This window comes from Oryctolagus cuniculus, chromosome 20 (assembly GCF_051225735.1).
Source record: "Oryctolagus cuniculus isolate XC-2025 breed Fujian yellow rabbit chromosome 20, ASM5122573v1, whole genome shotgun sequence".
Lineage (NCBI taxonomy): Eukaryota > Metazoa > Chordata > Mammalia > Lagomorpha > Leporidae > Oryctolagus > Oryctolagus cuniculus.
In genome coordinates, this window is record NC_142886.1 from 28,912,430 (window position 1) to 28,937,167 (window position 24,738).

At 40.4% G+C, this 24,738-nt stretch overlaps 1 protein-coding gene across 38 annotated transcripts in view; it reads left to right on the plus strand.

The window, feature by feature from the left end:
• The window catches only part of NRXN3 (neurexin 3), a 1,793,247-nt gene that overhangs the window by 512,799 nt on the left and 1,255,710 nt on the right, over positions 1-24,738 (plus strand). For all 38 annotated transcript variants that reach the window (XM_089322450.1, XM_070065303.2, XM_089322455.1 and 35 more), the window contains one exon: positions 1,253-1,414. In XM_089322450.1, coding sequence (XP_089178576.1) covers positions 1,253-1,414 — 162 coding nt within the window. The remainder of the gene's footprint in view (positions 1-1,252; positions 1,415-24,738) is intronic.

A 24,738-nucleotide genomic window follows, 5' to 3' on the forward strand; every position in this document is an offset into this window, starting at 1 on the left:
TCCATCTCACCTCTGCATGGCATGTTCCTGTCTTGTGGACTCCCCATTGCCTCAGCATTTCCTCGTTCACCTCTTCATGACTAACAACTTCCCCACCATCAACCCGACTCCACCTTCTTCTCTCCCCCAAATCTTCTTCGTTCTCCTCCCATCCTTCATCTAGTTGGGGTTGGGTTTGGACTTTTTCTTTTCTTTTTTCTTCTGTTCTTTTCCTTTTTCCCCCCTTTTTTATAATGAGGGAGGTGGTAGGCAGGGGAAAGCTTACCTGCTAGTTGTGAGGTTTTTTATTTTTTATCATTTCCATCTGTTCTTTGGTTTGTATAATGCATGCCAGTGTGAAGTGGATTTTGATTCTTTCTGTTCTTTCTCCTCACCTTTTCCTACTCCCCTACTTTTGTTCTTCTGCCTTCCCTCTTAGCTTCAGATAATTTTCGCATGAGTGTGTCAGTGTGTGGTGTGTGCACGCTTCGAGGTGCCATCTTTCTCTCTGCTCTCTATCCTTTTCATGGATGTTGGGGTGTGTGGGTGCTATTTCTTCCCTGTGGGCATTATTATTATTATTATCATGCCTTATTATTACTTTCTTTATTTTGAGTTGCCTTTTTGGTTGGGGTCATTTCTTCTTTTGGTGGTGGTGATGGCAGTCATGGGAGGGCAGGGGTTGGTGTCCTGGGGGTTCCATAGCATGTGTCATCCATAACACATCAGAACTGAGAACCTTCTCCTTCCCTCCCCGAATGCATGTTTGTCAGTGTGGTGTGAGCCAAAAAAGAAACAAATAAAAAAGAAAAGAAAAAAGGAATAAACATCAACAACCAAAGACCAACCCCTAACAAACCCCATCATCCAATGTCTCCTTTGCTGTTTCTCATTACCATCATAAATAACAATCATCTAAGAAAAAACAATCATGTTAGCAATGAGCTGAGACAAGTGATATCGTCTGAGGATGGTTCCATTTTCTAGCCTGACTAAGTCAAGAGTGCAATGGACGGAATAAGGTGCTCAGCTTGGCCTTTCTAACCACTCTCCCGTGAGTCTACAGGGGGATACTGGAGACTTGGGGCTTAGGGAGGCAGACCAGAAAATGGAACTTGGCTGCACATATCCAAATCAAACCAAATTAGAAAGAGTATACCTCAACAAAATCTCAATGAAGTGACATCACAAGCAGGGGAAGCCACTGGATTTTGATAGGATGGTAAGGTCATTGCTGGGGTTTTTTTCTTTTGTCCCTATGTCGCTCTACCAGGTGACAATCTCTGTGGATGGCATTCTCACCACGACGGGCTACACGCAAGAGGACTACACCATGCTGGGCTCAGATGACTTCTTCTATGTGGGAGGAAGCCCAAGTACCGCTGACTTGCCCGGCTCTCCCGTCAGCAACAACTTCATGGGCTGCCTTAAAGAGGTAAAGTTCACACGGCTCTGTTTATTCTATGGAGGGGGGATTTCAGAGCAGATGAGATGCTGAGATGGATGGCTGCATCTGTCCTCTAGTCTAGCCCATGAGGTGATAGGTGGTAGCAGGAAGGACGCTGGACTTGGAATCAGATGTGCTTCATTTTGGTCCAGGCTTCAGCTGGTTGGTGTATCACTTAGGGGCTCTGTGGCTCTGTTTCCTCCTCTAATAGAGACTTTTATCCCACAGGTATCTGTTCTTTATACATTAAATACAATAACAGAAAAAAGCCTTTGAAATGTGTAAATCCTGGATGCTGTGCTTCTGACTTTAGCTAGTAGGGAAGCTCTAGCTAAAAGTGGTTCAATTTGTGGGTGTGTACCTTGTCTAAAATATAACATATGTATTATTTTGCCTATGCCAAGCCCAGTGTTCCCAAGAGTCTCATTATTTGAGATGAGGGAAAATTCTCAGAATATAACATTAAGGCTCAGAAGATTGTTTTTTTTTTCCTTCCCTGAAAGCCTTTAGTTGTAGCTGTATGAAAGCAGTGAGGCTTTGCCATTACTCATTTATTACTATTGTAGCTGATGTGTTGAGACCTCTGTCTGAGAGCAAGGGGGGCTTGAGTCAAGTGTAAGTTCAGTCTCTAAGGTCAATTGCTGAGGCAAAAAGAATCAGACTTGATTTGGTAGAGTTCTTTCAGAATACTGTGTCATCAGAGAAATACACTGTACATTTTGCTTAATCTAAGCTAAGCTTGATTGCCTAAGATATCTATACCACTTCCCCAGGGAAATTCCTTGAGAAGCTAACAGTGTTCTTTCTGTAGATAAAAATTCCTTGTGACATGCTATGAGCCTCCTCTCAGGGCATATGTTTTATTCTTATTATAGTTATTTGAAATTTGTGGAACATTACATCCATTCATTCCTGTCACTGGACTGTGAACCATGTCAAGAAAGGAATTGCAGCTGTTATGCTAGACTCATAGTAGGTCTGTAATAAGTATGTGTTGAATGGGTCACTTTATCAAATAATCACTGGGTACATTTTTATGTGCTGTTACTAAAGGTGGTAGCTCTTTGCAAGCCATGGTCTCTTTGCTCAAAGACCTTTTAATCTAGGAAGAGAAATGAGATCAGTAAATGAATAATTACAGTATCTTACACCATGTGTTCAGTGCCAGAGACTAAATAGAGAAAGCAGATAAATTTTAGGTGGGAGTCAGTTTTAGAAAAGTGACATTTCAGATGGGCTTTGTTGCAATAAATCATGTGTGAATTGAGAGACAGGGGTGATCAAAAGAGGGAAAATCCAGTCCTGTTGTTTCATGCTGCTTCATATTGTTCTTAGTCTGAAGGACAAATTCAGAGGAGAATTCAAAGTTCTTCCTCTTCTGTACTGGATGTTGCCTCTGCTTCTGCTGGCTTCAGGGATTGCACTGTTAGTTTTGAAAGAATTTTGTCGGCGAGAGCACCTCTTCCCTGAGAAATACCCCTATTTGAGTAGATTAAAGGCATAAACTATCCAATGTCTAAGGAATCCTGAAAGCTTCCTAAGTACTGTTAAGTCATGGGATGGAATTGTACTCTCATCAGAAAGATTGTGCTGTTCTCCTTGCCAAGGGTGTGAGGAGGCACTGGATGCCACAGAGCACTCATCCATTTTTGTGGTGTGGTGACCCTGAGTGTGGAATTTCTCTCGGATTGGATTTAGGGGTGTTCTTTATCACTTTTGTACCCACAATTATATTGAATCATTTCTCAATTACATGTTTTCAGACAATGGAGCAATTTCCCATGCATCTTTTATCTGTTAATCTAGAAGGATACCCCTGGAAATTTTGAAATAAGACTTATAAACCAGGAGGATTTCTCTAAAGACTTTGTCAGTGTGAACTTGAATTAAGTAAATCACACACACACACCCAAGCACCTACAAAGATATACATATATACTATAACACCCAAGTAGAAAACCTAGGTCAGAAATTTTACTTGGGGTGGACATTTGAGTTAGCAGTTGAGAAACTTTGGGACTCCCACTTTCCATATCAGGATGCCTACATTCCAGGCCCAGCTCTGCTCCCAATCCTAACTCTCTATTAATGTGTACCCCAAGAGGCAGTAGGTGATGATTCAAGTGGTTGGGTTTTTTTTTTTTTTTTTTTTTTTTGGACAGGCAGAGTGGACAGTGAGAGAGAGAGACAGAGAGAAAGGTCTTCCTTTTCTGTCGGTTCACCCTCCAATGGCCGCTGCGGCTGGCGCACCGCGCTGATCCGATGGCAGGAGCCAGGTGCTTCTCCTGGTCTCCCATGGGGTGCAGGGCCCAAGTTCTTGGGCCATCCTCCACTGCACTCCCTGACCACAGCAGAGAGCTGGCCTGGAAGAGGGGCAACCGGGACAGAATCCAGAGCCTCGACCGGGACTAGAACCCGGTGTGCTGGTGTCGCAAGGCAGAGGATTAGCCTAGTGAGCCGCGGCGCCGGCCAGTGGTTGGGTCTTTATCACTCACAAAGGAGCCCTGGATCGAGTTCTGGACCCTGGCTTCAGCCTGGCCTAGCCCTGGCTGTTTGGGCATTTGGGGAGTAAATCAGTGGATGAAAGATGTTTGTTTCTCTTTCCTTCTCTCTGTCCTTCAAATACAATTTTAAAAAGACAAATGTCAGTTAATAGCTTAAAAATTAAAAGCAGTTCTGAAGATAATAGTAGAAAAAAACTATAATTGATGATAAAACACTGTACCCATATCTTAGCTCATAGCACAAATCTGCCTTTCAATGCAGACCAAATTAGAAAGAGGAAAGTCTAAAACATGAGAAAAGTAGTAGGCAAATGAGAACTTTATTGTCTCCACCCCACTCTGCTTTTGATGTATGTGGGGTCTTCACAAGTTCATGGAAAATGCTTATTATTAAAAAGCTGTGAATGGATTTAAAAACTGTTACACAGAAATAAATTTTTTAAATTTACATTTTATTCATACAAAGAGAACAGATTTAATGTAAATCTTTTATACAATTCTAAGAATATGATACTTCTGTTCTTCTCTCCCTTATTCCCCCCTCCCTTTGTTCCTCTCCTTGATTTCTTTTTAAATTTTTGCAATAACATTTCTAATTCACTTTATAGTCAAAGGCTTGATGCTTCACTAAATAGAGTTCAAAAAGTACAAATTAGTAGGATCACTGTTCAGCAGGAATATAGACAAGGGCTGTAAACAATAATTAAATCCAAAGATGTCAATTTCACCCATATACTTCAAATGTTTTGTATACTCTGTATATTAACTACCATGAATCAGAGTAAACATGTGATATTTGTGCTTTTAACTCCATAATTCCATGAACTCTCCCTTCATACAGCTTGATAGTCTTTCTAAGAGACTCAGAGGTTTCCCAATTTGCGAGTTCTTTGAACAGATAACTTTCAGAGCAGTATGGCCCTGGCCTATTCTTTCCTTTTAATGATTGCAATTCACTTTTCTATGAGAAGATGTGGGAAATTCTTCTCTTGTTCTTGGCATTTGTCTTCAAGAACTTGATAAACAGGAAGAACTTGCAGCTATGTTGGAATTAGCTCCTTGCAAATCCCACGCATCCATTTCAGCTATTTAACCTTAAAACAGTTCCTTCAGTGTTTCACAGTTCCTTCTTTTCTTCTTTACCTTTCATTCGACTTCTGTCTTTTCTCAGCATCTGTAGGTCTAAGTTACCCTTAGCTGACCTGGGTGCTCCTATGCACATTTTCTTCAGATTGGGACATGAAGAAGGGACTGGCAGATTTCTGTTCCAGATCATTGATACTTCATCACGTGTGGCACTAAATAGGTTTTATCTTGGAACTCTGGTTCTTTATTCTTAAAGTCTTTGTTCTGGCTCTGCTATTGTGTCAAAGCCAGTTTTACCTGTGCACACATCTCTTAACTTCATGGCACTGTAAAAGCCAAAATCAAGGGTGTCCTAGTTATCATCAAGATATGTGGTTCTATACACACCCTCACTATCAGTATGAGAGTCTTGGCCACTTAAATATCTCCATGTCAGCATCTTGTTTCTCTTTATGTTTTCACATTTTAATGTTTAGCTTACTTTTGATCTTGTTGTATCCTCAACTCCCAGAATAGTTCTTAGCACCTGGTGGATTCTCTATAACTATTTACTGAGTGGAGTGTAACTACACGTTTGTAAATTAATAAGTGTCTTTCCTAGAGAAATGCTCTCAGGCATTGTTGACCACTGGACTATCCTGGGATCACCTGGCAATAGTTGAATCTTTCAAGAATCCCCAGTTAGCTGCTAGGAGAGAAATATTATATGAGAATGAATTGGAACCCTGTCTTGTAGGAATAGGACAGAATAGGTTTTGAGGTAAAAGTGCTGGTATAAAAAAATTCTAGGTTTAAAATCAGAAAAGCTGCTGAGGAATGCTAACTATCACTGGGCGTATGGCTTGGTGTTGAGTCTGAGTTTCCTAACTCAGCACAGACTGCTAAGACCTCTGTAGTGTTCTTCTAAGGGCAAATGAAATGATGAACTTAAGCCTAATGGCATTATACAATAATGGTGTTTTTCTATAATAGTTATTATTAAGGATTATGTAATATGTCTTATAAAATGAGTTATGAATATAAATGCAAGTGAATATGTGTTGGCAGATGCATATTAGCAAATCACTGTCAGGGAAAACAATATTCTGGGATTTGCCCTACTCAAATTCTCTCTAAAACAATGGCAAGCAATCCTGCCCACCTGTATTCATTACATTGCTGGTTGCCTTCAGTCATTGGTTTGGTACTGTCAAGTTCCCTTTATTTAACTGTGAGCACCATGAGGACATAGGCTTTGTCTGTTCACATGTTTCCCCAGTAACTAGAACAACCCCTGATATAAAACAAGTCTGGAAGTGTGTCTGGAATAGGTAAGTGAATGGCTGAGATAACCTCAGAGCTGTCGAAGTGTTGGAGTTGAGATCAACAGTGTCTTAGTTCAGGGTGCTATACAAGCCAATATAGACTGGGTGGTCTATGAACAACAGACCAGTGCTTCTCACAGCTCTGGAGGCTGGAAATCTACAATCATGGTCAGATTCTTGTGAAGGCCTCTTCCAGTTAGCACACTGCTGTGTCCTTCTTGTATTCCCCAAGGTTAACAAGAATGGCAGGGAATGCTCTGCAGTGCTTTTCTGAAGGGCACTAATCTCACTCATGAGGGCTCCACCTTCATGACCTAAGTAATCCCACCAGCCCTGCTTCAAGTACCATTGCATTGGGGTTAGGATTTCAACAGGGAGTCTTTGGTGGATCATGAATACTCATCCCACAAATACTGGGACACAGCAACATGCCTATGGTGAGCTTAGATGCAAAGATGGTTCAGAAATACTTCTTGTTTTAGAAACCTCATACTTAGGGGAGAGAGATACAAACACACTTTCAATAAAAGGCAGTTAATGCACAGAATGAGACATTCTTAGTTGTAGTGGTGCCACTACAAAGAAGGACTTAATATATCCTGGACTTCAGGAATGGCTCCATGGAGGAGAGTGTTCAAGATGAGGCTTGAAAATGCTTAGAAGGGGGAAGTGGTGCTGTAGGATGATGGGGCCGTGTGAACAAGGGATGGTGGTAAGGTAACTCACAGAGTGAACTAGGATCTTATACACGGGTTGATAATTTCAAGACATACAATGAAAGATTAGCAGTTTTGGAAATTTTAGGTAGGGACAAATTCACAGAGAGCTTTATTTTATACTACACACTTGGACTTTATTCTCTACGTACTGGGGGGCCTTTGAAGGATCTTAAGCAGTAGGATGACACTTGTCAGATTGGTGTCTTATCCTTCAGGCCTTAATTCCCTAAAGACTGAACTTAGTCTGTCTATTACTTCCTCGTGAAGTATGTTTTTGCTATGAGTGATTGAGGAGCAGGAATGGACAGCATGGTCCATCAGTGTCAGCACTGGACCAGGGGAATGTCTCTTTGAATCTTAAAGTTTCTATGAAAATCTCTTCCTTCTCATGCCCTTTGAGTTTTCAGCAACCTCCCCCTTCAGGATGTACATTTCTCCCTTGAGTTGTTGCTGTTGGATGAGGCAGTGCGGTGGAGCAAAGTGAGCCCAAGTCTAAGTTGCACAGGTAATGACTCTACCAGATTCATCTGGGCCAGAGGCTTATTCCAGCCCATTACAAATAACCTCTTATGGGTTGGATCTTTACATTGTTTGACTTGGTTCTTCTTACACCATCCTGCTTTTTCCTGAATCTGTGATTTCTCCCCTAGTGTGTTGGTACCCCCATTTGCTTATGGAGAAGCCCTAGTGCTGTCTGAGACCTCTGGGACAGACTAGACTATCTCATCCTTCTTTTATGCTGAATCTGATAGGACAGAGGGAAAGCAGGAGCTTTAGGAAAAGGGAACACATATTTAAAGGAAAAGGAATTGGGTTGCACATCATAGTGCGCATTGCATCCCACATCCCTTTGTGCTGATTAGCCATTTACAACCCAATGGGCTTTGCAGCCAGAGATAGTCTTGGAACAGATGATTAATGGTTTAATCTGTAATAACTTCACATTTTATAGAACCCTGATAGGAGTCCACATCTGGTGAGCCAAGCTATTTAAGGCTGTGTTAATTCTGTTAATTGTTATACGTTTGTTCAAATTGCTGGCACCTGCGGGCTTTGGGATAATGTGTTTGTTGTTGCTTTTTTTCCCTTAATATATTCGTTTTATCTTACCCTGTCTCACTGTCTTTTGCTGCTGTCTCTTATGCTATCAGTAAATTTCTCTCTCTCTCTCTCTTTTTTTTTTTTTGCATCGTCCTCTTGCTTCTTTTTTTTTTTTATTTTGGGAGGTACTTTAATATATGTTTTCACGGTCATTTGGTTTTAGAAGTTTTGCAAACATAACAAGTTTTAAAACTTCTGTCAATTAGTAATTTTTTTTTCTATTTCTATCCTACAAACCTATTTTTTTTTATCTTTTATTTAATGAATGTAAATTTCCAAAGTGCAATTTATGGATTACAATGGCTTCCCCCCCATACCGTCCCTCCCACCCACAACCCTCCCCTTTCCCACTCCCTCTCCCCTTCCATTCACATCAAGATTCATTTTCGATTATCTTAATATACAGAAGATCAGCTTAGTATACATTAAGTAAGGATTTCAACAGTTTGCTCCCACACAGAAACATAAAGTGAAAAATAATAGATGATTTTTTTTTAAATGATGATGAAATCAGATCAGACCTATTGTCATGTTTAATCCCAGTGGTCCTCTTGCTTCTTCACACACTGTCCTACCCTTCCTCTCTGACCCTCATCTGCATTGCACTCCCCTTCTCCCATTCTGATTCTTTATTTCTAAGCTCTTGTTTTGATATTCTTTCTTATTTCTCAGATAGTGATAAACACTTCTATCCACATACAAGCAAATTTAGGTCATGACAAATGAAACTAAAAATTCCCTTTCACCCTAATGTTAAGAATTTTAGGTTAGCAAGGACCAGGTGAGGGTTCAGAGTCAGCATAGGAGGTAAGAAGGAGGTGGACTTTTAAAGTGTGAGACATGGGTTTGGGTCCTTCCTGGTTCATTCTTTGCCAGATGCCTAATTTTTATCAAGTCACTTGACAGCTGTGAGACTGTTTTTCATCTGCAAAGAGAGGTAGCAATACTTCAAACATTTTTATGTAGGGGGCAAATAATATTTGAATGTGGAAATGCTTTATAAAATATGAAACACTATACCAAATTTCATGTAGTTATTATTTATGCATTATATTATTTATTAATGGAAACAAAATCAATTAGTTCTGGCCAAGGAAGTTTTCATTGCTCTTTGCTGTTGGTGCTATTAAGAAACTTAAGAAGTCAGAAGAGTCCAATGTGGATTAATAAAAAGACTTACTGAAAGGGGACTTAGCTGCCAAGTCTGGTTCTAATGTGAATTAGAAAACTCTACAATCTCTTGGATATCTCAGGATATCCATGTCCTGACTATAAGATGATGATGGTGATCCATGCCAAGCAAGAGGAACAATGTTGTAGAGACCTCCTTGCAAAGTATTATAGAAATACAAACAGTTGTCTGTTAGATTTTGATAGCAAGGTAAGTTTTGTTGTCACCTGTTAGAAAGATGTGTGGAGAAGCAGTTTGTGAGCAGGGTATTAAGAATGTCTTGACAGGATGAGGAATCAACACAAAAGATACCAAAAGGATCAAGAATTGAACAATATAGAAGGTATGAAAGCCTGAGAAATGGACATATGTGGCAGGAGAAGAAAAGAAAAGGGAGAGAATGCATGTTATGAGCTACTTATTACGTTGTTATAGGCTGAGTGGTGTTCCCTCAAAATTCATAGGCTGATATTCTAACTTTTAATATGTGACTAAATCTGGAAATAGTGCCTTTAAAGAAATAATTAAGATACAATGAGGTCTTATGTTTGGGTCCTAATCCTTATAAATAGAAAAGAGGTTAGGAAGCACATAGACACAGAGGGGTCATGTGAAGACACAGGCAGAAAAAAAGTCATCTACAGGGCAAGGACCAAGGCTTTACAAGAAATCAGTCCTGCTTGCTCTTGGACTTGTAGCCTCCTGGAATGGGAGAAATAAATTTCTGTGGTTTAAGTCATATAATCTCTGGCCTTCTGTTATAGCATCTCTAGCAAACTGATACTGTATATCAGTTGGCCGCAAATATTGCTATTTTTGTGGGACCGATATTATGGGTTAGCCACAAACATTGTTATTTTTGTGGGTTAAAAGAAAAAGGTCAAATTCTGTCACTGTTGTGTGATTCAGTTTAAGAATGAGTTTTTTGTAAAGAGGTTAAATGGTCCTTCTGGACAAGATATTACTTTATGATTAGAAAGAACTGCAATGGGGATGGAAGAAGAGAGAGAAAGGTAGGGGTGGAGGGTAAAAAGAGAAGAGAGAGAGGAGTGGAGAGCAGAGAAGAGGGATTGCCCTCTGTGGCACAGAGAAAAGGGAAGGAAAATACCAAACTTCTTGTGTTTTATGATGCATTTGAGGACTTCGAATCAAGTGTAGAAGTAAAAAATCTATAGGTGTAGGCCTAAGGATTAGTCTCAGGAGTGCTGAAATCCCAAACAGATTTAGTATTGCAGTGTTATGACAAACAGAAAGAGGTTCTTAAGTTGGTGCCAAAAGAAAAATTTTAGGAAAGGATTTGCTGCATATAGTTGATGGGTTGCTGATAGAGAACTACAGAGTAAACATTTTTTTGACAGAGTCAACCCTGTATCTCTTCTCCCTTCTTTTGAAAAATGTTTCTTGATTTTGATTCCTCCTCATTATCAATCCAATGATTCAGTGGCACTTATTCCACTCCTGCTCCGTTTGCATCCATGTGATCTCAAAACCGGTCAAGGACTGCCATTGCCCTGGCCTTGGTTAATTTGTTGATAGGTGGGCCCCTAACTCAGTCTGGATAAATGCTGTACAAGCTCAGCACTGTCATCTCCATGTCATAGTTAGGCAGCTCTCCTTTGCTTTGGCCATTCCAATAACTTGGAATGTTACCAATCTGAGCTTTTAGCCACCAAATGGCCATGAAAGAGACCAAATGTGAAGCCAGAATGGAGTAAAGCAGACCCAAGGAGAGTAGACACAGTGGGGAGAAAGTCATTTGTATTTATTTTGAAAGTCAAAGTTACAGAGATAGAAGGAGAAACAGGGATCTTCCATCACCTGGCTCATAATGCCCAGTACTGGGCCAGGCCAAAGTCAGGAACCAAGAGTTTCTTCTGGGTCTCCCATATGGATGTCAGGGGTCCAAGCATTTGGGCCATCTTCTGCTGCTTTTTCCAGGCCATTAGCAGGGAGCTGATTCAGAAGTGGAGTAGCTTGGACCTGAACCAATGCCCATATGGGATGCCAGCATCACAGGTGGCGGCTTTACCTGCCATGCCACAATTCAGGGCCCATTGGGGACATTTTGAATGCCTTTTGTCAAACATTCTTCAATTTAGATTACCCCTTTGTCGCTCCCCCTCTTCGCTGAGGAACGACACTAGACCCTGCGCTGTTCTTTTGTCTGCTCGGCCCTTCCCGGGGTTTGCTGCTGGTCCTTCCCGGGTTGGCTGGCAACCCCTCCACCTCTGTGGAGGGGCGGTTCCCCCTGCCACTTTCCCCACTTCCGCGGCGGAGAGGCACACCGCCGGCCGGCTCTCTCGGGGGCTGCTCAGATGTTATCTGGATGTTCCTGGTGCATATTATCTCTCTCCTCCTTTATAGTCCTCTTCCACCAATCCCAACTCTGCTACCCACACGCCGAGCACGCTGCTCTCCTCCAATCAGGAGCAAGATCAGTTCCTGCAGCTCATCAGTCAAATTGGCAAGAGGCAGCTGTGTAGAAGTTGTTTACTCCTCTCCCAGCACCATACTGTGGGAGAGCAGATGCATAGAATAAGTCTTAATTCCAGTAACTTAGTCTTGTCCGAGTTGCTCCCCACACCCCTTCATGATTGAAGATTCCCTCTTTTGTCTAAACAAACTTGAGTTCCATTTTCTTTCATTTGATATATGGAGCCCTTGATGATGTGGAAGATTTCCTTAGGTTCCCATTTTACCCATTTTCTCTAGTAAGAAAATAGGTCTTTGGATAAGAAAAGCAAAGGTGGCAAATGTAACATTGGAGCCTCTTCAAAAACACCTAATTGCTTAGCCATTAAAAAATAATGAAATCTTGTATTTTGTAACAAAATGAATGCAGCTGGAAACCATTATGCTTAGTGAAATAAGCCAGTCTCAAAAAGACAAATATATGTTTTCTCTGATATGTAGAAGTTAATGTAGAATACAAAGACTCTATAGGGATGAAATGGACATCTTATGATTTGATTATTGTTTTTAGCCTTTGCTTATATTCCTATAGAACTGTAGTCTTTCTACTTTCTACTTGTTGAATATTATGATTAGTGCTGCATTAAGCCTGCGATTATAGAGTAGACTGAAATTATGTTTTTGCAAAAATTAAAGAATAAAAAGGAAGGAAGGAGGAGGATTAAAGGAAGGAGAGAAGTATGGTTATCTTCTTAGAATTTTATGAAATGCATGAAATATGCTCCTTTATATTCATAAAAATTAAAAAGAAAAAAGAGAAAACACCTAATTGGTCCATATTACTTCAGATTTCCTAGATTAGATGAACAATATCACAAGATATAGAGAGATTTTATAAATAATACTTTGTAATTCTGGCTGGTGACTTTTGAGGAATGGTAGAGAAAGAAGGATTTTCCTAAAGATTAGGGGTGCAAAAATGTAGGTATTGCAAACTATGAACTTATGAGTGTATTGGAATGTGAGCAAGATTTCAGAATATACAATTAAAAGAAGGTATAAGTCCATAGCAGAGAAAAGTAATAAGTTTGACTGTCATCATTCTTTGAGAACACTAAGACAAAACTGCATCATATCAACCAAACTCACATATAAATTCAGTAATATAACTGGTAGTCCAGGAAAGTAGTATGGCTTTGTGCATTTAAACAGCAGCAAGGTTTTTGACACTATATTTTGTGTATCCTCATCACTAAGATAGTGAAATGGGAGGTGGATACAGAGCTATTAAATCAAGGAACAGCTGATTGAACATACCAATGGGTCTTGATGAGTTGATCTGTTTTGACCTCAGTGTAAGTTTCTGTTGAGGCTGGCGCCGCGGCTCACTAGGCTAATCCTCCGCCTTGCGGCGCCAGCACACCGGGTTCTAGTCCCAGTCGGGGTGCCGGATTCTGTCCCAGTTGCCCCTCTTCCAGGCCAGCTCTCTGCTGTGGCCAGGGAGTGCAGTGGAGGAAGGCACAAGTGCTTGGGCCCTGCACCCCATGGGAGACCAGGAGAAGCACCTGGCTCCTGCTTTCAGAGCAGCTTGGTGTGCCGGCCACAGCACGCCGGCCGCAGCAGCCATTGGAGGGTGAACCAACGGCAAAAGGAAGACCTTTCTCTCTGTCTCTCTCTCTCACTATCCACTCTGCCTGTCAAAAAAAAAAGTTTCTGTTGAATGTCACAAACCTTTATCTTATTAAGCATTTACTTTGGGGACTGAGTGAATGTATGGGAAATGTTCTCAACTTTATGGATGGCTGAGAACTGAGAATGATAGAATAAATGTGCCTACATGATCTGAGGCTGAATTAATAGAGGTATGGTCCACAAAACAAGGGCAGTGACAGTCCCGTTGTGCAGCTTACTTGGCTAAGAAAGCATAGCTAAAGTTCCTGGCTGCAAAATCTATTTCTGATTTTATTAGGTGTGTGATGTTGAACAAATAACCTAACCCTCCATGTGCCTCATTTTGCTTATTTATTAAATGGAGACAATAATTATGCCTACTTCATATAGTTGCTTTATCAATTTATAATGCATTTTAGAAGCTTGGAACAGTGCTTGGCATGTCAAAAATGCTCAGCAAATTTAATTTATAATCACCTTCAATATTGTCACTATGTGTTAGTGTGATTACTGAGGATGTTTCATTCTGTTCTATATGATGTACTTTCCAACATTAGTGGGATGGCTTAGTAGTTAAGATGCTGGTTTAGACCTCTGCTCCATGTCAGAGTACCTAGGTTCAATTCCTGGCTTCTTTCAATTCCATCTTCCTGCCAATGTGGCAGTAGTGATGGCTCAAGGATTTGGGTTCCTGCCACCCATGTGGAATAGCTGGATTGAATTTCCAGCTCCCAGATTCAACCTGGGCCCAGTCCTGGCCACTGTGGGAGTTTGGGGAGTGATCCAGCAGATGGGAACTCTCTCTTTCTCTAGCTCTCAAGAAAATTATAAAGTGTTAACTAATGGATTGGAATGTTTAGAGTTGGACCTTGAAAATGATGAAGGCACTCATCTTGACATTAAAAAAAGTTGACCAAGAAATTAATTATGGGATATTTACACTATGGAATTCTACACAGCACTTAAAAAAAAAAAGAAATCTGGTCATTTGCAACAAAATGGATTAATCTGGAAAACATCATACTTAGTGAAATAAGCCACTCCTAAAGTGACAAATGCCATATGTTCTCCCTGATCTGTGAGAACTAATAGAGCACTTAAAAAGAAATCTGTAGAAAATTGACACTTGGAGAAGGATAACTTGAGCTCTCGTTGTCTTGATTGTCAAGGAACAGTTTCATTTTCTTTGTTTTTTTTTTTTTGTTTGTTTTTCTTCATACTATTTGTTGAATTCTTTACTTAACATAGAGTTAACCATATGTGTTTAAAGTCAATTGAAAATAGATCTCAGTAAAAAAATAAGGGTGGGAATAAGAGAGACAGGAAGAAGTTTGTAACTGTAAAGCTGTATAGTTCTGCATACATTCCTATGGACTTACTTCTAAGGGTACAGTTTGAAAACTTGTCATAAGACTCCAAATCCCATTAAACTTGGTGGTAAAAATGCCATCTTCATTGTTAAAGTGATCATATTAAGTGTTAAAGTGAACATATAGAGAGGATTAAGTGTTAAAGAGATCATATAAATAGGTTCAGGTGCCTGATGATAATAGAATTAAAAAAGAGAGAATGTCCAACATGGGAAACAGTCCACACAGCAGACACATAGGATAACAATCACTTTAAACAGCACTCTGACCTCAGAATCAGCCCTTAAGGCTTCCTGATCTGGCTAAAAAGCCCATGAGAGCATTTCATGCATGGAAAGCCAAGACACTGTGGCAAAAAATGTTCTCTGTGAGTGAGACCCCAGTGGAAAGTAGGGGCCATCAAAGAAGGTTGTACTTTTCTCTAAAGAGAACTTCTACTTTGCTTATGACTTTGTCCAAATACTGATGGAGTTTGTGGATTCAAAAGGCTTTCATAGCCAAGGCAGCTTATTTCAAGAGCCTTTGGTGGTCATTGACATCATACATAAGAGTGTTAATTGTTAAATTAACAACAAAAGTCAGTGTGCACTAACTCCCTGTGCAGGATCTCTGTTTTCAATGAGTTGTATTATGAGAATTAACTGTAATACTTGTTCTCAAACAGTTTGTGTGTGTGTGTGTATGTGTGTGTAAGCGAATTGTTGAAATCTTTACTTAGTATAGAGTTAGTCTTCTGTGTACAAAGTTAATTGAAAATGAATCTTAATGGAGAATGGTTCTGGTAAGGGGAGAGGAAAGAGAAGGAGGGGTGGGAGAGTGGGTGGGAGGGCTGGTATGGTGGAAAGACTAACCATATTCCTAAAGTTGCACCTAGGAAATTTGTATTCCTTAAAAAATAAGTTTAAAAAAAAAGGCTAACTGACAGATATAGGGTCCTTTACCCAGAGGAAAAAAAAAAATGTGCCTGTGCCTAGGGTTGAAAGTCGTCTTCATATCCAAAGGGCTGTTCTATGGAAATTGGATCAACTGTGGCTCATCTTCATGAAAAAGGAGAATTGGGGCTGATGAGTGGAATCTGGGTATTTAACTTAAGAAAGAACTTTGAGCCGGCGCCACGGCTCAATAGGCTAATCCTCCACCTAGTGGCGCCAGCACACCGGGTTCTAGTCCCAGTCGGGGCGCCGGATTCTGTCCCAGTTGCCCCTCTTCCAGGCCAGCTCTCTGCTGTGGCCCAGGAAGGCAGTGGAGGATGGCCCAAGTGCTTGGGCCCTGCACCCCATGGGAGACCAGGAGAAGCACCTGGCTCCTGCCTTCGGATCAGCGCGGTGCGCTGGCCGCAGCGCGCCAGCCGTGGCAGCCACTGGAGGGTGAACCAACGGCAAAAGGAAGACTTTTCTCTCTGTCTCTCTCTCTCACTATCCACTCTGCCTGTCAAAAAAAAAAAAAAAAAAAAAAAAAAAAAAAGAGAGAGAGAAAGAACTTTGAAAGCTGTCTAAACTGCCTGTACAGTGATGAGTTCTTTGACAATCAAGGCATCAAAGCAGAGACTAGGCACCCACTTTTACGAGATATAAAGGAAATTTTAGCATCAAATGAGCAGATGTTCTTTATTTTATAGGTTCCTTCCAAGTAGATTCTATAGCTCTACAGTGAATGGGCCATCTGAAAAGAAAAATGAGGCTGTTGGATTAGACCAGGGTCATTTTGTTGAAGAGTTTCTTCATCTCCAAATTGATTGATTGTACAAGGCAGCTTCAAAAAATCCATGGAAAATGGAACTAAAAGATAAGTTTCTTTTGATGTGGTAATTTAGAAAAATGGTTTCTTTACTTATTTATTTGAAAGGCAGAGTAACAGAGGGACAGGGAGAGACATAGGATGATCTTTAATCTGCTTGTTCACTCCCCAAATGGCCACAGTGGCTGGGGATGGGTCAGACTGAAGCCAGAAACCAGGGTCTCCCATATGGGTTAGAGGTCCAAGTACATGGGCCATCTTCTGCTGCTTTTCTCAGGTACATCAGCAGGGAACTAAATCAGATGCACAACAGCTGGGACTTGAACCAGTCCTCTGATATGGCATTCCAGCATTGCAGATGCTGGTTTAATCTACTATGCCAGAGTGCTGTCCACATAATAATTTTTTAAAGGAATATTTACAGATTCAAAAGGAAGAGTGACAGAGAGAGAGGGAGAAACAGACAGAGTTCAGTCTTCCATCTGCTGGTTTACTCCTCTAATACCTGGAATAGCAACAGCTGGACCAGGCAGAAGCCAGGAGCCAAGAATTCCATCTGTGTCTCCCACTTGGACAGCATGGACCCAATTACTTGGGCCATTATCTGCTGCCTTCCCGGATGCATTAACAAGAAGGCACATTGGAAGTGGAGCTGCCAGGACTCTGATCAGCACTCTGATATAGGATACTGGCATTTCAAGTGGCAGCTTAACTCATTGTGCTACAATGCTGGCCTGTGGTTTAATAAAATTTTGAAATTCATGTATATGTGGGGTCTTCAAAGTGTTCATACAAAATGTACATTATGAGAAAGCTATGCATGGATTTCAAAATTATTTTTTCAGCCATAATCAACTTATTATTTTATTCCATTTTCTCACAGATTTTTTTTGAAGTTTTCTTCTACATGTCCCACAGAGAATCATTGGGTTGCCCTTGTGGTAGAATTTGAGGTTCCCAGCTGCTACCATTGTCTATTAGTCATTAATAATTATCTCCCCTTCCTCCATAATTCCTTGGTATCATCCTCAAAACCACTGAAACTTCAGCAATTATAATCATAGCTGCAACAATAGTGACAATTATTGAATACCTAACAGTGTGAATGAAAGTGAAGCATGTGTCTAAATGGTGTTAAGTGCTTTCTATGTACTTAATTCTCACCAAAACTTACCAGGTGGATTCTATTATTATTATTATTATTATTATTATTGTTATTAGTTTGAATTTAAAGTGAGCAAGTCTAAGCATCGGCATACAGATGTAAATGCCACCAACATCATGATTCCTGCTGCCATTTCTATGGATTCAAGCATAAGGTATGGATATCTAGGAACAAGTTGGTGTTCTTGTGGTTAAACTCACCACAGGGAATGGTTTCTTGCTGCCAGTTAGGGGCCGTACTTCATAGGAAAGGACAGTTAATCAGGCAAAAATGCCCTGGTAAGAGACTGGATACAATTACCGATTTCTTTCACTCGCCATTGATTGTTCTGAGAGGAATGCAGTTTTTGCTTGATTTCTCACTCTGACTGGGCAAATTGATATTGCTCAACCTGTTAATGGGGAATGATTTTCATTATGGGACCTGCGAGGGAATGCCAGGCAGTGGAAAACTTCTATGTTGCGATGGGCAGCGCATCTTTGCTTCAGTTCCAGCCTTATGTTTTCTATGAAGTCGCACCTATTTGTCCCTAACACTCTGAGAAAGCCAGCCCGATGAGGAATGGCTACTTTTTAGACTTCCTGTGAATTGTCAATCTGATTTCAGGAGTCTCATTTAGCTTTGCGATTTTTTTTCCCCTTCAGTATAAATTCAGTGGAACTCATTGCTTTCTAAAAGTGTCACTTATTTACAGCAAATGTAATCTACCACAACATTCCCACTGAGAGAAAATCTCCTGTGTTTTTGACTGCCTTAAAGGAGATTTAAAAAAAAAAAAAAAGAACAAAAAACAAAAAGTAGTCCTTGTACATATATACCTACAGGGATAAAGCAATCATCAAGCTAATTAATTAGCTAATGTTTTCAAAAATTGTTTTGCAAATGCAGAAATGACTATCGAATTAGTGTCATGGTGCTTTTGTAACCTTGTGTTCCATCCCCCATGTCAACAGTGTGCCACAGCTAGATTCTGCACAGATTTCAAAAGAGATAAAAAAGCAAAGTTTGCACTTAACAAATCAGTGAAGAAGCAGCATAGAGCAGCAGTGTTGCACACCAATTATCTGCTGATAAAAGTTTCCTTCCCTCGCCATCTCCATCAGCCCTGCCCTCACCAGCCAGTATCGGCAGGTGGTCTATTTCATACTTTGTGGAGAAAATAGAAACCGTTCTCTTCTTGTTAATCTTCTCTCCCTATGCTTTTAGACTTACATTTAGAGGCACTCATTGCTACTTCTTTTCCTCCTGCCCGAGAATGATCACACCTCCTGTCTGAGGGCAAATACAGGTGGCACTTCAAACAGCTCATGAAAATAGTTAAAAGCTAAGTTCATTCTGGGGCCACCATTTTGGAACAGCCAGTTAAACAGCAACCTGCAATCTCAGCATCCCATATCAGACTGCAGGTTCAATGCCCGGCTTCTCTGCTTCCAATCCAGCTCCCTGCTGATGTGCCTGAGAAAGCAGAGGATGATGGTTCAAGTACTTGGGCCCCTGCCACCCATGTGGGAGACCCAGGTGGAGTTCCTGGCTCCTAACTTCATCCTCGACCAGCCTGGACCATTCTGGCCATTTGGGAAATGAACCTGAAGATGGAAGACCCCTCTCCTTGGCTCTCTTTCTCTGGTGTGAACATTTTGAAATCTGTGCATATAAGGGGTTTCCAAAAATTTTATGGAAAATATGTTATGGAGAAGAATACATAGTTTAAAACATTTTTGCACCAAAATAAACTGATCTATTAATTTAATTTTTCCAGGGACAGTTGAAAATACCCTTTTATGCTCTTGGAGGTTTAGTACTTTGCAGGACCACATTTCTTTTCAGTTCTCTTTCATCTTTCTTTTCATCTCCATCCTGTCTCCTTAGCCAGAGATACTCAGTCATTTCCTGGATCCTGTCTCCTGTTCATTTGACACCTGAGCTCCTTCCTTTCCTTCACTGAACAAGTTCTTGAGAGTTGTATAGATTCCTCTATCTCATGACTACTCTTTAATCCTCTTCATTTACATCTAAATGTCAGTAGGTTAGTGGAATTGTTTTTTGTTTTACCTAGCTTATTTTAAACACACTTCATTGTATGTTTGTACAGCTCTCGGTTCATAACCTCATCATGCTGCAATTGCTATTATAACCCTTACCACATGATATTATATTGATCGTGTTCATATATTTCCCCAATAGATTAGCTTCTTGGAGGCAAAATCAGGATTTGTATAGGTTGAATATTCCCTTTAGAGTTAAATGTAGGGTCTGGAACATGAATATCTGGAAATATGTTTCAATATTTATACATATTGATGGACATCAGTGATGGAATTAGTGATTCAGAGTTCAGTTTCTGCTTGTGTTCATTTTCTGAGCAGCGTGGCACATATGCACTTACTCTTGTGTGAGTGGGGGAAGAGTCCATGCAATGCCTGTCTACTCTGTCATTAGATCTGGTCTCAGTGTTAGAGGTGTAGTGAATGCCACCAAATGAAAGGTCCCTGAGCCTGTGGGGCTTGTACTGTGGTAGAAGGAGACAGAGAGTAAATGTGGAAACAGCCAGTTGAGATACTTCCAAAGAAAGAGCAGTCACGAACGAGGTGACGGAGTGGTTGGGAAAGGATTCTCTGAGTAGGTGATGATGAAAGGAGTCAGCCGTGCCAAGGTCTGGGAAGTGACCGTTCCCATCTGTGGAGCCTACCAGGACTCAAAGACCCAATCAAGGGGCTGCTTGGGATAGTTAAGGCAAGTTGGGGAGATGTCGTGGCTGTGACTTAGTGAGAGATGTGGTTGGAGGAACAAACTGTCTGTGACCAGAGATGCTACTTTCCTAGAATGATCCAAGCTGCATAGTGGCAACCTATGAAGCTTGAGTCCACTTCAGCATCTTCCTCCGCCTGTTTATCCCATATCTGGATGTCTCCTTTTATCCTAGATAGTGATGTGTCCCCTGTATAAAGTCACCTGATAGTTGTGCACAGCATCTCCACTCCTCTCAACTCCTTCATTTTACTTTTTAATCAGCTCTACTCATTCTTCTTTTATAAAAAAAATTGTGAAGAGAAACAGAGAACATGAAATCTATGCCTTTAACAAATGTTTAAACATATGGTATAATACTGTTGATTCTATAAACCTTATTGTACAGCAGATCTGTGTAACTTCTCTCTTGCACCATAGCCTGTCCTTTTGTCTCTTCTTCAAAGGCTGTAAACATGCGTCCTCTACTCCATCCTTTCATAAAATGCCTCCCTTGACCTGTGCCTTCTTGATATCAGGAAGAGTAGGAATGCCTCTTGCTAGGAGGTGGTAGGGAAGGAGACAAAAATCAAATGGCTGTGAGGTTTCAGAGGGAGATGGGCAGTGGGCTGCATGTGACAAGAATGAACTCATGGCCCTCTGTACTCCAGGAGGTTTAGACCAGGTGATCCCGTCATCACCACTGAGTGAGCTTTGATCTTGCCTACCCTCCCCCACCCTGCCTTCCTTGTCTTTTTCCCACCCACGAAGTCACAGGATCCCATCGGAAACCCCCTTGCTGTATTCTCATCATTCATGTCCTCTCATTTCCTGATTCTTAGCCCTTACCTCTCCCTCTGCTCCACACTTTGCCTTTTGTGGCCTCCATTCTTTGTTTTCTTCACATTTCTGCATCCTGTCCGAGAGGTACTTTGTGTCTAGAATTAAAGATTCATTAAAAGAGGGTAGATTCTTTGTTAAATTTTAAAAACCACAGTTAAAGAATAAAAGAGAATCAGGCATTTAGCCTAGTGGTTCAAACTCCTATGCCCCATATCGGAGTGTCTGGACTGAGTTTCTGGCTCCTGGCTTTGGTCTGCCCCAACCCTGGCCTTTGCGGGCATTTGGAAAGTGAAACAGTGGATGGTAACCCTCTCCTCTCTCTCTGTCTCTGTCTCTCTTCCTCTCAATTGAAAAAAAGCAATGCATATTATAAGAGAGAGTAGGAATAAATGAAAAGTAGAATCAGGAGGTGAGTGGGAGAGGAGAAATCACAGGTAATAGGTGAGGTTATATACAGAGAGAGATACCTTGTTCTCCCTGCAAAACAGTGAGTTGCTGTACCTAAGGCTTGTTTATTTGGAATTCCCAGCAAAAAATCTTCCCTTTCTCTCTTCTGTCTGGCTCTTAGCCTTTCTTCTGGACCTATTTCCTGGCCTCCTACTTTGATGATCACTGTGTTAACAGTGTGCTTTTCTCACTTCTGAATGTCAAGCACACCTGTATAATATAGTTTGTGTGCACCTAGACTCAGGTTCACATTTAATTTTGTCACTTACTTCTGTGTCTTGGACTAGCAAGTTAGCTTCCTTGAAACTCAGTTTCTTCATCTATAAAACAGGTATCTCAATAATACCTACCTTATAGAGTTTTTAATGAAGATCAAATAGGATGATACAGTATAACCTTTAACAGAGCTGACACATGGTGGGTGCTTAATAAATATTAGCTATCATCATCATTCATTTAGTCCTTGCAGTGTCTTATAGTTGCTTATTTGCTTTTCTGGTGAGCATATAATCCCTCTAAAGACAGAATTTTTTTGTAGTTCCAGCAATGCTGTTTATACCATAGGCTTACTAAACAATGTGGAAAGTAATCTATGTGCCTCAAATGATTTTCTTGATTGACTATAAGGAAGTGGCTGTTTCTCCATATTACATTTGACCACAATTGAAATGATCTCATTGGCCAGAAGAGAATAATTTCTTCTTTATAGATGTACTAAGGAAAATTTCACTCTTGGGTGAATGAAATATGAATGTGTTGATTTCATATTTTTAAAATCCCTGGCAATCAAATGTGGTTGTGATGAAGATCATCTTTCTTAGTATAACTTTTATTCATAGGTATTAATGGAATGGTTCTGATGGATGGTGTTTAAAATGCTAAAGGAAACACAACTTAGCAGTAAAATCAGGTGTTGGCTTGATAAGCACCAACGTCCCTTTCAAGTCTACAGTTCTTATGAAGTTTAAATTGCTTTGCAATGTCTAATGATCCTCCAGTTACCTTTAAATGATGGACTTAATGAGCTTCTTTTATGTTCCATGCCTGGTGTTGGGAATGCAAAATGAATTGAACTCAGTTTCTTCCCTGGAATATCTTGTGGTGCAGGAGTGGCCAATTTTTTTCCGTAAAGATCCTGGCCAGTGGTTCTCAGATGGAGACTACTTGACTCAAGGAACATTTGAAAATGTCTTGAGACTCTTTGGTTAAAACTGGAGTAGCAGTGGTGGTTGGAGGAGCATAAAGGAACAGTAGACGAAAGAGGACAGGGAATGCTGCTGGCATCTCATGGGTAATGGCCAAGACCATTGCTGTATATTCTATAGTGCACAGGACACACCTTTGATGACCAAGACATATCCAGCCCCCAAATTTGATGGTGCTAATATTGAGGAACTCTGGACCAGATAAATAGTTTTGATTTTGTTGGCCATATGATCTCAGTCACAGCTACCATACTTAGCCATTTTAACATGGAAGCATCCACCAATAATCTATACACAAATGGGTGAACCTTTTTAAAAAAAATTTACAAGACTAGGAGCTGGGCTGGATTTGGCGCTGGGCTGGATTTGGCCTTGGGGTATAATCTGTAGGCCTTTGATCTGGTTCAAATGTCAGTTAAAAATCTGATAGTTATAATGTACTACATTAAGTCATATATGTGAATGTAGAGCAGAATTTTCACAGGTTTGCACAGAGGTCCCAAATGTAGGTGCTTAGTCAGATCAGAGAAATGGTTTCCTAAAGGAAAAAGAAAAAAACAGGAACAGAATTTTTTTTTTCCTGTGAGAGAAGAGTTAGGGCAAAACAGTGATTCTAGGGAAAGTGCATAGCATCAGCAAAAACACAAACATGGAAAATACAATGGGAGATGTGGGGAGCTAATGGAAGATTAAAGAGAGCAGGGGTGATGGTGGTGATGGTAGTAGTAACAGAAACAGCCAGTAACATTTATTGAGTTCCTGCTATGTGCCAGGAACCTTCAGTACTTTATGCATGCCAACACATTTCATAGAAATAGAGATCAGTGTTGCTGGACGGACAGAAGATAAGGTTGAAATGTATGCTGCACCAGAGCGCGGGTTTTATTGTATAACCAGGTGAAACTGGGAATGATAAGAACAGCGAGGAAATGTTTATTAAGACTTATCAACTGATTGAGTATTCAAGGTAGGGGAAAGGAGCTGCCACAGTTTCTGGCATGGTTGAGATTAATTTAATATAGAGATGCTGGAGGAGAGGCAGGCTTAAAGGGAAAATGGTGTTTTTTGAAGTGTGGAGTTGGAGGTGCTTGTGTTATCTGTAGATTGGGGTCAAGTTCCAACAGCTGGAGCTGTAAATGCACCCAGAATATAAGAAATACAGTTAACTAGAATTGATTAAAATAAGCAAGAAAGCTCATCATAAGGAAGAATAATTTATTTTTAAAAAGAAGTCTGAGTGTAACCAATTTTGAAAACAGTAGACTTAGAGAAGTTACAGTGGGAGGAGGAGAAACAGAAATAGCACCATGGAAACCACGTGAGTAGGATGTTTCTAGGTGAGCGGTATAGTCAGCAGGGTTTGGTACCAAGTGGGGACCAATAAGTTGGAGACTGAAAGTACTGTTTTCACTGAGAATTCAGAGGCCATGGGTAATTATTTTGTCTTGGTTTTGAATCAGAGAAGCTTAATCATTTTGAAATAAAGAGACAAAAGTGCAAGTAGAATTGGAAAAGGTAAAGACATAAATTTAACACTTGAAACAACATCTCAGGTGACAATTCACAATTTTTGTCATGCATCCATTAAATAAAGTACAGATAAGAAACTTGGATGAAAAATATTTTACAGACTTACTTTGAGTCACTGTAAAAATTTTAAAATACATTTCTTTATGCATCTGACACTGAATTTGTATTCTCCATCCCCCCTAATCGATTAGCCCTGTCCTTAGAGTTTACTGAGGTTGTGAATTTAAAGGGCTCAGCATCTATTTAGCATAATACAATTTAAAAGTCACAGATGCATAACAGTAAAACTTCAGGGATATGTTTACATGTTTAGACAAACC